Source organism: Triticum aestivum, chromosome 2B (assembly GCF_018294505.1).
Source record: "Triticum aestivum cultivar Chinese Spring chromosome 2B, IWGSC CS RefSeq v2.1, whole genome shotgun sequence".
Classification (NCBI taxonomy): domain Eukaryota; kingdom Viridiplantae; phylum Streptophyta; class Magnoliopsida; order Poales; family Poaceae; genus Triticum; species Triticum aestivum.
Genome location: NC_057798.1, coordinates 416,575,693 through 416,594,152, shown reverse-complemented (window position 1 = coordinate 416,594,152; position 18,460 = coordinate 416,575,693). Strand labels below are relative to the sequence as shown.

Here is an 18,460-nt window from a genome sequence, read left to right as displayed (position 1 = left end):
CGGTATACCAAATGGTGTACTATACCAGCGGCCACTGGTGGCATCAAGACGGGATTGTGTCGTGTGGGTAAAGTGTACAACCTCTGCAGAGTGTAAAACTATTCGGATAGTCGTGTCCACGGCCAAGGACAACACATGAATCTTTCTTGACATACAGGACATGTCTTTCTTATTCCCTCTTTCCCCTATATTCTTGGAACCTATGAAAGACGTGAGTTAATCGAGGATCCTCACTTGATGAAAGTTATTCAGGAGATAAAACATGTTTTCATCTAAAACTACTATTATTCAACTACTTTATTTGTCAAACAAAATTAGCTTTATGCAAATGAGCCATACAGCCTTCCTTTGAAGCCACATGTAGCTATTATGTCCTTCCCCCCCATGAGAGGCATGTTGAGTACGTAATGTACTCATGGCAATACTTTTGTTGAACAACAGAGATCTATGAAGACGAGGGCATCGACTACGATTATTATGATGATCCTGAAGAGTGAGGACATGTTGACTACATCGACTGCCTGTGGCTGAGATGGAGTTGCTACGCGTTTTATATTCCGCTGTGTTTCTGGTTGTAATAAATGTCATGAGACATTTCTCTATGTATGCCTTGTGACAAGATATATTTAAACTTATTGCACATTGTGCAATGATATCATTTCGTTGTGTTGTTAATAATCTAAGGTTGACAAATATACACAAGAGGATCTGGAAGTTAATTCCAGATTCTCACAACTCGGGTATGCAAGTTCCATAACCGTTCCCATACTGGATTTATTAACGAGCTTTCCGGCGCTTCCGTGGTCAACCTAGGACCGAACTGATGCTCCCACTCGACATAATACGCAGAACGGACCCACTCTACATAATACGACCCATTTATTTTACAGGTGCAAATTACCGGTCACCTCTTGGTTCCTGCCTGGAATGAAAACGACAGGAGGAAGGAGGTCCGTATCCTAAACCGGCCATAAACGAGCTGAAACGCTAATCCAATCGGGGCCTAAGATTTTGCAGCACTCCAGTAAGATTTACTCCAGTACTAGTTAAGAGCAAGACATGCCATGTTTGTGGCACTCCAGTAAGATTTAGTTAGTTAGGGCATGGGACACACAAAATGGAAATAAAAGCTGCCCACATCTGCTGTTACAAGGTCCTAATCAGCAAATATCCAGCAGAGATGTTCCACCGTACAAACAAGTGGATCTTATACTGTCGCCGACCGCTTGGTGCTGGTGCTGGAGCCTTGGGACTTCCATGTCGAAATTCCAGGTTGTTAGCTTCCGGACAGTCCAAGAGGTCATTCAGAGAGGCCCCCTTGTGTTCTTTGCAGGTCTCGCTGACTTCTTCCCTATCACCCAAGGACACGCGTGATTATTATGCTTACCAAGGAGGGAAAGCTATATACGTAGTATATGGCATGCAAATTTGGCAGGGGAGCTTCTCAACAAACCATCCACAGGAGCAACGCCTGAAATCAACCCATTCTGCACAACAAACGGAATTCAATTAGGAGACAGTGCTTAATCCCCTCATGCCATTAGCAGATAGATCTAAGGAAAAAAAAGACAAGTTATGCATCCATATCCTACTAAAGATTGAAAATTACATCATACGATAAGCATCTTCACTGCAATTCTACATGATAAGTTATGCATTGCTTTATCCAGATCAACTAGCCATTTCAGATTTGTGCCACCAATAATTTGCAGTGCGGAACACTATGAAGGGATGGTGAATATTCAGATTATGCATGCACTACCCTAATACGTTTGATCAGTGCTCTTCCGAGTCCTAGCAATATGATTATATATCATGGACAGTTCCACCGGAGAGCTTATAGACTGACACTTTCGTTATATGAGCCTTTGCAGGAAACTCTTCTTGCATCATTCACTGTTTAGTTTTGGACTTTGGTGCAATGAACAAGACCAAACTAGGATAATTTAAGCATTAACAAATTAGCTAATCACGGGCACAGACAGTCATATAAGATATAACATTGAAATATATTTCTTTACTAACGTTGTCATAGACAATCCTACTCCTTCCTGGATCCAATTGGGGTACTACCACTCGACCTGAAAAAAGAAGAAGAATTCCCCTTATCCAAGGACAATTGGTAAATTGTTTAAGTAGCAGAATCCAACATAAGACATTGTACCTGATTTGGTTCTTCTCATTTTGAGAGACTCGGGTGTGGAAATAGATAATGACTGGGCCCTAGAACGAGTAAGCCGAGATTTATGCACCTAAAATGTTTCAAAGGAACATTGCAATAAGTACAGATACAAATGGGTCAAAATCTTGGCTAGCACAGTTTTTGCCAGCTGAGTCAAGTAACAGAGAGTGGATTGAACATATGGGACGCCAAGACAGGCTATATATATGAGTAAAACTTAAGAATTAAGGAAGAAGGTGGCATCACAGTCAATCTTGATCACAGTAAGCAGGCATACTTTTCTGCTATTTCATATAAAGTGAGCACAAAAGATGACTGGGGTAACTACAATTGGTATAATATTGGTCTGTCTGAACAAAAACTACGCTAAAATCATTACAAGTTTACTCCTGCATGTTTTCAAAGATAAAAATAAAATCATTACAACTTTGTCCAATAGCATCATAGCGAAGTGGTGTGATATCGGCTACTCCTATTTCTTATACTAAAATCTGCTATAAAATTGGCAACTCTACATCAATAGTTTGTGCATTATATGGATGTTAAAGAATGTCCAAGATAATGAACAATCATTCAGTAACAGCTGGAACCACATGGCAATTGCAGAAGCTATGGAAGCTAACACATTATAGATTTCTTTAACCATCAGCATTTAACAAGTGTTATAAATAGTTTTACGATGTTTTAAATTGTTTAACAACAGAAAAGGGTATGGAGAAAATTTGCATACTCACATATGGGGCTGAAGTTCTGGTCATTGGCGATCTAGTAGGACGCTCCAACACTTGCTTTGCAGATCTCCGCTTCTCTGCTGAACCTACAGTCTGCTTTTCCACGTAAAAGGCTGTCAAGTTCACTATGTAAAATAAGGAACACAACAAGATCACTAAGTTAAATGTGCTAAATATGAACTTGGCATCACAAAAAGAAAAACTAAATACTGTATGATGCACCTTACCCTGGATGTTAAGGAATTTAATGGATCATATTTGGTTTTACACATCTTATATGTGAGGTACAGATCAATCTACGAAATTCCTTAGTAAGGATTATTAATTACGAATTACTAAGAAAAAAGTATGTACTAGCTACATAACATATTTGGACATACAGTAAACAAAATCTGAAGCCACAACATTGAACCTAAAGATGCTGGAATCTGTTTCATCCCAGTAATCAGGTAATGCTACAGAAATAGTGTCATTGCAAATGATTATAATCATGAAATGTCACAAAGGGCACAGATTGGAAACATGCTATCATACGTTTTCTGTGGACTGCAACTATATTAATTGGGTTAGATTTACTAAAGATGCTATATTACATTGACGGTGTATCTAAATGACTTCAGTTTAAGATGCAGGCATGTAGAATTGAGTCGTTACAATTGTCACTCTTGTGACAATTATATGCCCCCGTGATTTTTCTAACATAGCTATGCTTCTCTTGAGTACAAGAATTTCCATACAGAGCACCCAGCAGTACCTGATAAAGCTAAATCGAGAATGTCCTAATTCGAGGAGACAATAACAATAAAAGTAAAACTAACAGAGGTGGTAGTTGCATATTAACTATTTTAGCAAATAAACTGGTAGAAATACTATAGTAACACAAAACGAAGTTCAAAGACTGATTACTTGATCTGATTTTTTAGCTGTGGGATTTATAACTCACTTTTTCCTGGGATTGCACATCTGAGTGAATTGAAGATGGTGTATCTTCATTTGATACTGCCTTCTGAGTCAATGTGATGTGCTCAGTTGTTTCCAAGCAGTGTTGATTCTTCAGTGAAGCCACTGGAGTACTTTGATAACCTAAATTAAATAATAGTCACTCTTAGAAACATCAAGATAAAATGAAATATCCGCAGGAGAAACCTTAACCAGTGTCTTAACAATTTGCTCCTGCACATACTTGAGGGTTCAACACTTTGAGAAGCACCAGGAATCTCTGAGCAGCAATTAGCACTTTCAGGCAGTACTACGGCTAAAGGATATTTACCCAGCAGTTCTACTGAGTTTTCAGCACTGGTGGCATTTCCACCTTCCGAGTCATTGGGCATATTATCAGGGGACATATGATCAGGGGACATGGTGTCATTTTCAGCACGGGTGGCATTTCCACCTTCTGAGTCATTGGGCATATGATCAGGGCACATAGTGCAAGTCCAATCGGAGTTGAAAAGATGGCTACCAGCATTGTCTTCCCTTGCATCTGGATGCATAGTGTCATTCTGATTTCCTGCCTCTTTGCAAGTTTCATCACCAGTATATGTTTCTGCAGGAGCAAGAGATACATTACACTCAATGTCCACATGATCTCTTTCTTGTGAAGTGCTGCTCGTAGTCAAGCCTATTTCCACATTAGCTACAGTTGCGGGTCTGGCATCATCTGAAGCAGCAGAATTTTCGTTGGTTGAAGCATCATTTCCACAGTTGTGTTCCTGGAATCTTGAACTCTCTGTGAATGCATCGAGATGGTCGATTGGGAAATTTTTAGCATTATTAAGAAGGTCCTCGATGAACGAGGGTCCAAACTTTTGAATAAAATTGCCTAGCTGGAATTTCTCCAGGTAAAACTGAGCTGAACCCTCTCGTGGATCAATAAAACAGTTTGGGTAAGACTCCATGTGCGAATCCCAAGTCTCCCACCAGGACGGAAATCCAATCATGAATTGTTCGCATATCTGCACGCATGTTTTTTTTTTACCAGAGCAGTAGATTAGAATCATGACTAAATGGTCTTTCTGCACATGAATAAGCTTTTTGCTTGAATCTGGGCTGACTTTCCATCATCGTTTATGAACAGAATAGATAAAAGAAGAAACACAGGAGAGAATGTGCATACCTGCACAGAAAATCCATTTTGACGCATTCGCAACAAGCTAATTGAACCATGAAGGAGCACCACAACCCCACCTTCATCCTGGAGCGTGAGAGGCTCATAACGATGTGCTATGGGTGCAGAAGTGAATGCGTCATTCCTGTCAGAAGCAAGGTCAGTCAGAGCGGGTTCTACTGACTGGAATCGTAGAATCAGTCCACCAAATTTGGATCGCAAAGTCGTAGAAAGAAGAAACGCATACCTTTCAGTGAAGCCGGAAACCGCGAGTTTCCGCTCCTCCCCTTCCACCCTCACCGGCCACCATTCCCACAGCGTGACCTAACCAAGCACCAAATCGAATCAAACTACCACCCGTTTAGGAAGAAAAAAGGAAGAAAGTGTGGAAAGGAAAGGGGGGGGCAGAGGGAGTAAGGAAAGGGGGGGCAGAGGGAGTACGCATGGGTGCTCGACGGGGGATGAGGAGGCGGCGGCGGCGGCGGCGGCCGCCGCCGCCGCAGCAGCAGCAGCAGCGCCAAGGCGGGTGCGCAGTGGGGCAAGGGAGAAAGGAGGGCTCAGAGCGGCGGCTGGGGTTGGCGACGTCGGCGCCGCGCCCCGGCGAGATCTTGCCCTCGGCGGAGGGCTGGGGGTGTTTTTTGCCATGTCCGGAGCGGAGTGAGAGTCACACGAAGGGACGAAGAGCGGTGTTGGGGGGAAACGGCGAGACGAGCTAGAGAGTACTGAGAGACGGGGCTGGGCCTTATCAATTGACACCGAGAAGATGTGCAGGCAGGCTCAATGAACCATATGGAGTGTGGATATTTTTCTTTTCTTTTTTTTCGAATGTTCTTCATCTTTTTCTTTTCTTTTGTTGGACTAATTTATGTTTTTCTTTCTTTTTCTCAATCGTCTTTTCACGGTGTATACAACTACACTTGCAAGCCCATCCAGTTGTGTGTAACTTCAGTTGCATGCCCACTGGCTTATGTTAGAGTTGTATCGAATATTTTGTATAAAGTATGTTACAGTTGGACTCTGAATAGTATTGTATTTAGATAGGATATGGAGTCGTGTCCTAGTAGGACATTTATATCTTAGGCCTCTCATATATAGTGGGGATAGGCACACGATATAACCTATGCCAACATATAGTACAAGCACGCAGGCGAGCCGGCGGCGTGTGCTGGTGTGCGGTATTGTGACGGTGTCACGGGGAGGAGCGACCGTAGTCAGGCCCCAGAGATGTAGCCATATTGGTGAACCTCGTTAACAAATCGCGGTGTCGTGCTCATGTGATTGCTTGGTCCCTGGATAATCGACTAAGCGCCTCAAATTTATTCTAACAATAGGTTTTTCTTTTAACTAGCAAAAGTGCCTATGTGTTGCAGCGGGAAATACAACAGTTATATGATCAAATGAATTTGTATGGCTCATGGATACCTTTCCTCGACTCTGATGGTGCGGCAGATCTGGGTGTCACGCATGTTTGGGAGGTAGGCAGTATTTTCGACGATGATGGAGATTGGTGGGGGTACCTAGCCCTGCTCCATCCACCAGTGTGTGTTGCACGATCAAGGTCCACTCCCAAGCGACCTCCTGAAATTGTTGCCACGGGACTGTGCTAGTGTGTAGTTTGATAGACGTTGCATGATGTGGAGGATCTGATTATACGGCAAGCAAATGTCGTCATTGTTATGGGTTCGCATCCATGATGATGAGATGTGGAAGCAAATCGATATTGTAGAAATAGTAAGTTGGAGTTTGTAAACGAGTCCAATTACAGACATGCGTAGAAGCTATGTATCATATGATATAGAATTTGAAAAGCCATGCATGTCGTGCGAGTGTGGGATAGAAATGTTCCTCGGTGTAACACCCCGAGCCAACAAGGCGCTCGGAATATTACCACATAACACCTTTGGAAAAACATGCCCTCAAAGGAAATTCCGACAAAGTTTCCTCTATTTCTAAGGACATCCACGCCATGCAATTCATGTAATTATATGACACAAGGAACATAGCACCAGTGTAAAGCACAAGGCTACAATACCATATCCGAGAACAACCTCGATAACTCTAGGCGAATAACGGTAGTCTTAAATGGAAATTAGTTAAGCCATACAGACCAAGAGAGTAACTCTCAAACTCAAGGCAAATCCCACGTGAAGTAAGGTACAAACTGTACTAGGTTCTCAAAACACGGTCCTAAGGGACAATATGTGTGAGTTCTGTATGGTAAAAACGGTGATGATGCTACTCCCAAGACTCCCATGCATGTCTTCCTCAGAATTTACCTAAAAACATATAAGCAAGAGTACAAAGGCTCAGCAAGTTCATAAAGAAATAATAAACAACACTTATATCAATATACCAAGTCTCTGTCAACACCATACACTCATCAACATTCAACACATATAAAGGTGTCCTACATGCCTAAATGCTCATCTCATTTAAATGCGTATACCGGTATCGCTTGAGTGGACGCCCGTCGACATTCACTCACTCCAACATTGGAAGGTTGCCTCCAAAGTAGGTCACAACCCAACAATGGAGGTCTCAATGTGCCTACCTGAGGCAGGGCACTCTTTCTTTCATTATCATCATGAGTGCAAATATGCAAATACAAGCAAGTACTTGAATCAGCATGGTCATCATCATCTCCATAGTAATAAGCATCAGTGACATGGGGCGAATATCATAAATAAAAATGGCGGTTAGGGAATATGCAAAATCATTATCCCTCCATGAACTTGCCTCAACCGCGGGGCACAAAGTGTGAGTCAATTGATCTCGAACCAGAAGTACCCACACCCGGTATTGGCCAAAGGCGGCAGCGGCGACAACCATGACGACGCAGGGAACAGGGGAACGGGAGCAGCCTCCACACGGCAGCGACCATGGCGAGAAGAGGCACCGGGAACAACAGCAATCTCACAGCAATGACATCTAGCAGTAGCTGCAGCAACGACCTGAAGGATGCGACCTCTAATGGATAAGATGAGAGGAAGGCTTGGTGAGGGGATTAGATGAGAAACGAGATTTGGGGCAGTGTACAGCGGCGCCGCTAGGAATCGACCGCCACACCGAGTCCAACTGGGCCGTTAGCCCATATAGGATTTTTGTTCCTCTCGTGCAAAAAGGGCTAACTAATAAGTTGCTTGCTACATTTCCAGAAGCACCACCTAAAGCAACTGGGTGCTTCATACATAATAAACCTAGAGGTCCAGGGTTCAAATCCCATCACTCACACCTTCTCTTTTAATTTATTTTTGGCATCACCCATTTATTTTCCATACTCTCTCTTTCTCTCTCATTTTCTTTTTCTGTTCTTACATCAAGTGCGATAACTACAGACTCTACCTTATTCATCAGTTTAAACATAATATAGGCACAATTATGTAGCAAAAGAAAGCTGGGGTATTACATTCTCGCCCCCTTAAGCAAAATTTGACCTCGAATTCTTCACCACGTTACTACTCACAAAACTGGCGTAGCTGATAAATAAGAAATGGAAAAGAAAACCATGCAACATGTACCAGTCTCGAACACTTCCGAATACTTCTAGTGCGTGCGCAACTCAAGCTCCCAAGTTGCCTCACGCTCGGATTGTTACGACCAGAGAACCTTCACATACTTAAGTGTCTTGTTCCTCAACACTCTCTCAGACTCTTCGAGCATCCTCACAGGGCGAGCCTCGAAAGTCACATCTTGCTCAATCGTAATCGGTTCCACAGCTAGTTGTCGTTCGGGATCTCGGAAGTACCTACGTAAAATGGATACATGAATACGTTATGCACACCTTTCATTGACTCAGGCAAGTCAAGACGATAGGCTCTTTTCCCCTCTCATGCTACTATTAAGAAGGGTCCAATGTACCGTGGGCTAAGCTTTCCTTTGATATTGAACCTAATAACACCCTTGGTTGGAGAGACTCTTAAAATTACCTCTTCTCCTTCCCGAAACTCCACATTCTGCCTCTTAGGATCAGCATAGCTCTTTTGCCTACTCTGGGCTGCTAGCATGGTGTCTAATTTCAGTTATTCTCTCTGTAGTTTGTTGAACCCAATATGGTCCCAACACTGCCTTCTCGCCCACTTCATTCCAACATACTGAAGACCTACACTTCCTTCCATATAAGGCATCATAAGGTGCCATCCGAATGCTAGCTTGATAACTGTTATTGTAAGCAAACTCCACAAGCGGTAGATGATCCTCCCAACTCCCTTGCCACGATAGGACACAACACCGCAACATATCTTCCAAAGTTTGGATGGTACGCTCTGACTGGCCATCTGTTTGTGGATGAAATGACATGCTAATCCTCAACTGTGTACCCATTGCACTCTGCCGGCTCTCCCAGAGATACAAACTTGGCATCTCTATCAGAAGTAATAGTCTTTGGAACTCCATGCAATCTTACTATCTCATGCACATATATTGGTGCCAAGTTACTTGCCGAGTATGTGGTGTGGATAGGAATAAAATGAGCCACTTTGGTAAGTCGGTTTGCCACCACCCAAATTGCATCCCTTACCCTTCAGGTGCAAGGTAGGCCAACAACAAAATCCATGGCGATGTCATTCCGTGGCCACTCTAGAACCTCTAAGGACTGCAAAAAACTAGCTGGTCTCTTATGCTCCGCCTTCACAAGTTGACAGACCCCACAAGAAGCCACATACTTTGCCACATCAACTTTCAACCTTTTCCACCAATAAGTCCTCTTCAAATCTTGATACATCTTTGTCTCTCCAGGATGAACCGTATATGGGGTACGATGTGCTTCTCTCAGAATATCCTTCTTGACCTGGGACTTTTGTGGCACACAAAGACGACCATGAAACCAAACAGATCCAGTCCCATCTAGAGTTAACTCTCCGGGTTTACCATCTTGGATGCGCTCCCGCACCTGCAACAACAACCGGGCATTCGGTTGTGCCTCTCTCACTCTGTCTAGGATAGCTGACTGAAGGATGAATTGTGTCTCCTCATGTGCTACACCAGCAAAACAATATGAGATGCCAATCCACTCAAAATATGCAATGTGACATCCTAAAGTGGGAGGGACAATCTTGTGGCTAAGAGCATCCAGAACCACATTTGCTTTGTGATGACCCACAAGTATAGGGGATCTATCATAATCCTTTCGATAAGTAAGAGTGTCGAACCCAACGTGGAGCAGAAGGAAATGACAAGCGGTTTTCAGTAAGGTATTCTCTACAAGCACTGAAATTATCGGTAACAAATAGTTTTATGATAAGATAATTCGTAACGGGTAACAAGTGTAACAAAAGTGCAGCAAGGTGGCCCAATCCTTTTTGTAGCAAAGGACAAGCCTGATCGAACTCTTATATAAAACAAAGCACTCCCGAGGACACATGGGAATTACTATCAAGTTAGTTTTCATCATGCTCATACGATTCGCGTCCGTTACTTTGTTAATTTGATATGTGGATGGACCGGTGCTTGGGTGCTGTCCTTACTTGGACAAGCCTCCCACTTATGTTTAACCCCTCTCGAAAGCATCTGCAACTACGAAAGAAGAATTAAGATAGATCTAACCATAGCATGAAACATGTGGATCCAAATCAGCCTTTTACGAAGCAACGCATAAACTAGGGTTTAAGCTTCTGTCACCCTAGCAACCCATCATCTACTTATTACTTCCCAATGCCTTCCCCTAGGCCCAAATCATGGTGAAGTGTCATGTAGTCGACGTTCACATAACACCACTAGAGGAAAGACAACATACATCTCATCAAAATATCGAACGAATACCAAATTCACATGATTACTCATAACAAGACTTCTCCCATGTCCTTAGGAACAAATGTAACTACTCACAAAGCATATTCATGTTCATAATCAGAGGGGTAATAAATATCATTAAGGATCTAAACATATGATCTTCCACCGAATAAACCAACTAGCATCAACTACAAGGAGTAATCAACACTACTAGCAACCCACAGGTACCAATATGAGGTTTCGAGACGAAGATTGGATACAAGAGATAAACTAGGGTTTGAGAGGAGATGGTGTCGGTGAAGATGTTGATGGATATTGACCCCCTCTCGATGAGAGGATCGTTGGTAATGACGATGGCTTTGATTTTTTTCCTCCGGGAGGGAAGTTTCCCCGGCAGAACAGCTCCGCCGGAGCCCTAGATTGCTTCTGCCCAGGTTCCGCCTCGAGACGGCGGCGCTTCGCCCCGAAAGCTTCCTTCTGATTTTTTTCAGGTCAAAACCCTCCATATAGCAGAAGATGGGCACCGGAGACCTAACAGGTGGCCCACAAGCCCTAGGGGCGCGCCCCCCCAGGCTTGTGGCCACCTGGTGGGTCTCCTCTGGTATTTTCTTCGCCCAATATTTTTTATATATTCCAAAATAATTCTCCGTAAATTTTCAGGACTTTTGGAGTTGTGCAAAGTAGATCTCTCAAATTTGCTCCTTTTTGGTCCAGAATTCCAGCTGTCGGCATTCTCCCTCTTCATGTAAATCTTGTAAAATAAGAGGGAAAAGGCATAAGTATTGTATTATAATACACTGGTACGCGTTGGTGCTATACAAACGGTTTTTAGCCCCTTTCCGCGACGACATTTGGAACCGTCACCAAGTGAGTGTGGGCGATAGGGAGGTTCTTCCCACACGACCCAGAAATCGTCGGGGATAGGCCCTCCTGGGACATCAAAATAGTTCATGTGTGATTGGATGACCCATGGAAACCCAATCATTTTCATAGGTATGTACATCCCACACTGTGAATCCCAGAAAACATTTCCATAGGTATGTACATGCCACATGGTGAATCCCAAAAAAAGCATTTCCGTTCGTATGTATATCACACACAGTCAATCCAAGGAGTACGTTTCCGTTCTTATGTACATCCCACACAGTGAATCCAGGGAAAACGTTTCCGTTCGTATGTACATCCCACACAGTCAATCCCCAGGAAATGTTTTTGTTCGTATGTACATCCGAAACGATTAGGCCGCTATAGTCGTGTGAAAAAGATGGACATCAACATTTAATCTGCCGATATGTTTGTGATAGGTACTTTATCGCACACGGTTCAAGAATGTAAAATGTGTGCAGTGCCTCTACTAACACCAACGTGTACATTTACGTAACTGTGCGCGATTGGTATCCTATCACACATGCACACTGGTTTGAAACATTTGTCGTATTACCATGAATCGCACACGCATATGAGACGAAACCGTGTGTGCGTCTGAAGGGCATCGCAAACGTTTTACGTCAAAGAACCGCATGTTTTCTTTTTTCATCGGACACGTTGTTTTCTTTCTAACCGTGTGCACATTATTTTATTCGCTCATGTACAATTTTTTGGCTGTAATTTATTAATCCAATTGGAAATTTTGAAATATGAAACGTGCAATTCAAATTCTCAGCACAATGGTTCAATAACGAATCCATAAATAAAATTGGCAGTGCAATATGTTTAGTAATTACAGGAATATTTACAGGCGGTAAAGGTGAAGAGACAAGTATAAATCATTTTGACTGTCGATGTTGTTGAAGAAGCGGAATGCCCATAATGTGCCTTCCTGCATGCCATAGGCACAAACAACTTTTGTCCAACCCCTTGTGACGATCGCCCGCTCATCCTTCATCGCCTTCAGGAAGACTTCCAGAGCATTATCATGGTAGCATGAATTATATACTTTAACCTTAGTTGCCTCCACTCCAGTCATGTAGTTTGCAAGGTAATCATCAGTAAATAGCATCAGAAACCATTGAAAAGAGAAAAATATTAGATCATGAGGTCTAATAGAGTAACTTGTTGTGGGCAGGGGGAAAAGGCAACTAATTGCTTACCATCCTAAAGTTCACTAATGTCTTGAACAAAGTGTAAATAAAGAGCTTAATTCCCATCACCCGCTTCTTTGGCCTAACAATCTTTCTTAGTTTCCTCATTTGACGCTTGTTCATGAATATCTCATTGCCCCATACGCAAAAGGAATCGAAGCGTGGATCAGTACCGCTCATATATGTACCTACAAGCAACCAATAAATGTTAGAAACTAAATGAGATTGCACAAATAATGTAAAGTACAACTACCTACATTCCTAAGTACAAGTATTTTTAGAGATTTCAATATGAACTACATACAGATGTATATAGAATTATAAATATAGTTTAGATTAGAATCTAGATTCACTCATTTTGCTCCTTATGTAGTCTATATTGGAATCTCTAAAAATACTTAAATTTAGGAATAGATGGTGTATAAGACATGGGATGCAGCTAACCTCGACGGCAAACAATAGCATCCCCCATTGTAGCCATGTGTAAGTACATGGAAAGCCAATGTTAACTACAACAGGGTTAACATCCACCAAAAATAGCAAATGGTAATAAAATGGCAGCATCTATAGAGATATCTTCATTGCGAAAAAGTAGCACGGTAGCAAAGGGATGGATTAAAAAATGGATATAATTGTTAATTGCAACATGCTTAACAACATCCTAATTCATGTTTTGTAAGTTTGTAGCCATTGAAATACAACTGTTTAAAAATGGATACAACTGTTAATTGCAACAGGCATAATGGCCATTAAAACCGGTACTGATAAAAATACAATTGGCAGAGTTAAACATCACAATGCAGGTGCTGCCAGAGCAGATAATGGTCAGTTGTCTATAAAAAGGTAGGGAAAATAGCTAAAATGTGTCAGGCTTTACTACAAGATGCTTAAGACATCGATCGTACAAAACATAGCCATTAATTGCAACTGGTATTGGTAAGATTGAACTGATGAGTTCATACTTGGTAAGTCTTGAGAGGTAGTTGCTGTGGCACTTCATCTTGGCCAGAGCCTGCCCAAAGTCAGCGGCGGCGGAGGCAAGCTCTTCCTCCGGGTCGAAGCGTGGATCAGTGCCCACGACATGCGTACCTACAAGAAGAAAGTAAATGTTAGAAGCCAAACTGCAATTGAACAAATGATGTAAAATACTGTAAGACATGGGATGCAACTAACCTCGACGGCAAACAACAACATCGCGCGGTATGGCCCTGCGTAAGTACATGGATAGGCATGTTAAGTACAACAAGGTTAGCATCCACCAAAAATAGCAAATGGCAGCATCTCTAGTATATCTTCATTGCGGAGAGTAGCATGGTAGCAAAGTTTGTTGCCGGTATTGGTAAAATTGAATTGAATAGTTAATACTTGAACATCACACAGTGTGCAGTACTGAAATAAACAAGGCACGAACATGCTTAATACATCAACCATACAAAACATAGCCATTGCAAGTGGTATTGCTAAGATTTAGTTGGTCAGATCATACCTGTTAAGTCCTGGGGGGTAGTCGCCGGGGCACTTCTTCTATGCCAGAGCCTGCACCATGTCGGCGGTGGCGGAGGCGAGATGTTCCTCTAGGTCAACACGCACAATGGCCATCGCGCCATGGACCGCCATCAGCTCCTCGACCTCCACGTGATATGTGGTTGGGCTTGCGCGACGATGCTCTGGAGGTAGGGACAGTGGGGATTTGGAGGCATGAGGATGTTTTGCAGGCGCCATTTAAGCTATCAGGCTGGGGCCGTGATAGAGATCGGTGGGTTACCTGACTGGATCCGAGTAGAACGTAGATGTGGTTGAAGTTGTGATGGCGGTGGCGGTGGTTTGAGCTGCCGGTAGGGGGAGTCGCGGGGGAGGGGGGGAGGGGGGAGTAGGGGGATAGGTACTGAGGAAATTTGATGGTGGGGATGTGGTTGGAGGAATAAATTCTGAAATCACGCGCCTAATGAAAATTTCGTTGTGAAACTTGAAACTTGGGAGGGGGAAACACACAATGGAGACGAAGCACGTAAAATACTCGTGTGTGAGAAAACAGAAAATTAGCAGTTCCTGTCTCCAAAAAAATGTACACGTGTAGTCGATTTTTTTCGGTCAATGGTACGCCTGGTTTATTAGGAACCATCGCACAGGTAACAGAATTATGGATCATTAACGCAAAAAATGCACATGGGTACGGCATAAAAACTGTGTGTTTTGTGACCTTCTAATGATTAACGCAAAAAAGCGCACACGGTCACACATGCTAATCAACGCTCAAAGCCCTCAAAGGATGCTCATTGTATGTTAATACTACAAACTTAAAGTACTACTGGTAATTTGCTCTAATACTACAAAATTAAACTACTTCTCACATGCTGCCATCAGGGCATGTTGGCCAGACGTCGGCGTTCTCCTTCCCGACCTTGTAGGCGGCAGCCAACCGTGCTTCGATCTCCGCCAAGCTCTCCTCATCATGGCGTGCGGCCTCTTATTTCTTGCGGCGGCGGGACTTTCCTTTCTTGACTGCTTTCTGCCTTTTCCGATCCTCCTGTGCGGCTTTGGCCGCCTCTAGATCCACCGTCCATTCGGCCATGGCAGCCTCAAAGTCCACCCACATAACTGTGTGGCCGCCGGCAATGATGAACTCGGTGCGGCGAGATGCCGTCGCTTCCTTACCATATGTGCGGTCGCGGGCGGCGAGGAACGCGGTGCCGCGGGATGCCATTGCTTCCTTACCAGTTACTCTGCGCCGTGATGCCATGAACGACGCTTGGAGAGAGCTTTGGGACGGAGGGGCCGGGCAGCCGTACAGTGCGGTGGTTTATAAGAGCTCAACGACAAACAACAAAGGAAATTTGGCTTCCCTTACAATTTTGCTCGTTCATTATCGCACACGGTTCATCTCGGTCGCTTTAGGAAATAGTGTGCGCTAAGGCTATTGTGTGTTGTGTTATGATTGGCCGGAACCCCAGCCATGCGGATCGCGCGTGTGCACTATAGGATGCGCCGCGATCGAACGAAAATCCACATCCCTCACAGCACATCTGTGCTGCTGTAGCTGGATTGGATTTATATGCACCAAATGCCTAGAAAATGCACATAATCCCTTAAATATGGTAAATGAGCCCGGAAAAATGTCAAATTTAAACACGGTGATTTGTAGGGTGTATGTTCGTCGTAGAAAAAAACTCCAGGGCAAAAAACAAAGAAAATTTGGATTTTCCTTCAATTTTGGTGATTTCCCTCTCAAAAGCATGGAACTTCCCCCATGATGGTTCGATTTATGAAGGGCGTGCATGACGACATAATCCAAACCTTCTCAAATTTTCACCAAGGCATGGTGAGGTCATACTATGGCACCATGCGAGGCGTCATGTTTTTCAATCATTTGTTTCATTTTTTCTATAGTTAAAAACCCAATAAACAAACGTTTGTGGTTGACTATTGCCACACATTTCCTCGAAATATCTGTCCATTCCTTGTAAAAGGCATGAGAATTTACTAAATGGCATGAGCACCATTTTCCAGACCGTTCTTGTGCACCTTTTCATACACCGATTGTTTGAACTTGAATTATGTGCATTAATGCCTAGAAAGTGCACATAATCCCCTAAATATGGTAAATGAACACGGAAAAGTGTCAAATTTGAACATGGTGATTTGCAGGGTGTATGTTCATCTTAGAAAAAAAAACTCATGGATAAAGGACAAAGGAAATTTGGATCTCCCCTCAATCTTGGTGATTTCCCTCTCGAAACCATGAAACTTCATCGGTGATGGTTCGATTTATGAAAGGCGTGCATGACGACATAAGGATAACATTCTCAAATTTTTACCAGGGCATGGTGAGGCCATACCATGGCACCACGCCAGGCATCATGTTTTTCAAGCATTTATTCATATTTTGTATAGTTGTTACCCAGTAAAGGACGCGTTTATGGTTGACTATTGCCACACATTTCCTCGAAATATCTGTCCATTCCTTGTAAAAGGCATGAGAATTTACTAAATGGCACAAGTATGGTTTTCCACACCGTTCTTGTGCACCTTTTCATGCATCGATTGTTTAAATTTGAATTATGTGCATTAATGCCTAGAGAATGCAAATAATCCCTTGAATATGGTAAATGAACACAGAAAAGTGTCAAATTTGAACGTGGTGATTTGCAGGGTGTATGTCCATCATAGAAAAAAACTCATGGACAAAGGACAAAGGAAATTTGGATCCCTCTTCAATCTTGGTGATTTCCCCCTCGAAGCCATGGAACTTCCCCGGTGATGGTTCGATTTATGAAAGGCGTGACGACATAAGGAAAACATTCTCAAATTTTTACCAGGGCACGGTGAGGCCAAACCATGGCACCACGCCAGGCGTCATGTTTTCCAAGCATGTATTTCATTTTTGTATACATTAATTTCGGGTTTGTTTGGCCTTTTTATACATCATTTAAATTTCTGGGTATTTAATGTGCATAATTTAAATTTGAACTACAAACACATGCTCCAGTGCACTAAAGTTGGTTGAAAAATCGCATGTGTATCCTTGGGTGAATTTCTAGGTCCCATGCAAGAAATGAGAATGAAATTCAAACATCTGGGCATCGTGGCTCAGACGGAAAGATTGAGAAACTTGGTTTTTTAATTCATGTAAATCCAAAACACGCTTGAAAATCATGAAACTTGGCATGGTGTCATGACATGCCACCAACATGCTACGGTAATTTTTTTGGCCGAATTGGGACAAGCTTTGGTATAAGATGCTTGCAAACTGGAGCTTGTCTCAAGAAGGCTTGTGGTTTCGAGAGGGAACGTGTCACCTCCTTGTGCGAAACGACATACGTACACTACCTTCTCCCGCCTTAATTTGTTTACACAGGCAGATTAGACCAAATAGAAGTATCATGCTAAATTTTGGAATTATTCCGGGTTCGTTTGGCTGTTTTTGTACATTAATTGAATTTCTGGGCATTTAATGTGCATAATTCAAATTTGAACTACAAGCACATGCTCCAGTGCACCAAAGTTGGTTGAAAAATCACATGTGTGTCCTTGGGTGAATTTCTAGGTCCCATGCAAGAAATGAGAATGAAATTCAAACATCTGGGCGTCGTGGCTCGGCCAAAAAGATTGATAAACTTTGTTTTTTAATTCCTATAAATCCAAAACACGCCTGAAAATCATGAAACTTGGCATGGTGTCATGACATGGCACCAACATGTTGTGGTAATTTTTTTGTCCGATTTGCGAAGGCGCAAAAAATAAAAATCAATAAAGTCATTTTGGAACATGTGTTGTCACATTACAAATCGGAAACACAACTATTATTGAAACTGTGGGCGTTCTACTTACCAATTACGTGCCGCCACGTGTCCCTTTTTTATTGGCTAGGAGGTGTCGTGCGGGGTAGCTATTTGAGTATAGGAGGCGTGCGATCAGACCCTTGCGCGTGCTCATCAGGAGGAGAGCCCTTTAACCTCTATCCTCCGTGCACCTCCCTCCCAACGTCTCCATTAATGGCGCCCGAGCCCCTGTTTCACGGTGTGGTTATGTCTCACTGGACTGAGATTTAAGAGAGAAAAGTGAAAATCTGAAAAGAAAGTTTTGCACGGATCTTGATGTAAGATCCGACGGACCTATATAGCATCGACTGCAA

At 42.8% G+C, this 18,460-nt stretch overlaps 1 protein-coding gene and 1 long non-coding RNA gene across 5 annotated transcripts; both read right to left on the bottom strand.

The window, feature by feature from the left end:
* Positions 1-1,046: 1,046 nt before the first annotated feature.
* On the bottom strand, positions 1,047-5,760 carry LOC123045236 (kinetochore-associated protein KNL-2 homolog). 4 transcript variants are annotated; one of them, XM_044468212.1, is made up of 10 exons: positions 5,462-5,760; positions 5,268-5,344; positions 5,030-5,165; positions 4,097-4,868; positions 3,857-3,996; positions 2,917-3,009; positions 2,165-2,252; positions 2,026-2,081; positions 1,454-1,487; positions 1,047-1,351 (listed from the first exon to the last, which is right to left on the bottom strand). In XM_044468212.1, exons 1-10 carry the CDS (start codon positions 5,663-5,665, stop codon positions 1,305-1,307), a joined length of 1,647 nt encoding a protein of 548 aa, XP_044324147.1. In that variant the 5' UTR covers positions 5,666-5,760; the 3' UTR covers positions 1,047-1,304. The 4 variants fall into 4 exon arrangements, with proteins under 4 accessions (XP_044324147.1, XP_044324148.1, XP_044324145.1 ...); XM_044468213.1 differs by having other exon boundaries at positions 2,917-3,006; positions 5,462-5,759; XM_044468210.1 differs by having other exon boundaries at positions 1,047-1,487.
* A 1,260-nt stretch (positions 5,761-7,020) lies between these two features.
* Positions 7,021-8,077, bottom strand: LOC123041315 (uncharacterized). The gene is made up of 2 exons (XR_006418471.1): positions 7,467-8,077; positions 7,021-7,296 (listed from the first exon to the last, which is right to left on the bottom strand). It is a non-coding gene; the product is annotated as an uncharacterized lncRNA (long non-coding RNA).
* Between the last annotated feature and the right edge of the window lie 10,383 nt (positions 8,078-18,460).

Bases quoted from the DNA above. Each gene is read 5' to 3' on its own strand.
- LOC123045236 (XM_044468210.1), bottom strand. From the start codon at position 5,665: ATGGCAAAAAACACCCCCAGCCCTCCGCCGAGGGCAAGATCTCGCCGG. The intron at 4,869-5,029 runs GTATGCACATTC...ACATGCGTGCAG, and splicing joins AAAATGGATTTTCTGTGCAG to ATATGCGAACAATTCATGAT. The intron at 1,488-2,025 runs GTTAGTAAAGAA...TTTGTTGTGCAG, and splicing joins GTAGGATTGTCTATGACAAC to AATGGGTTGATTTCAGGCGT.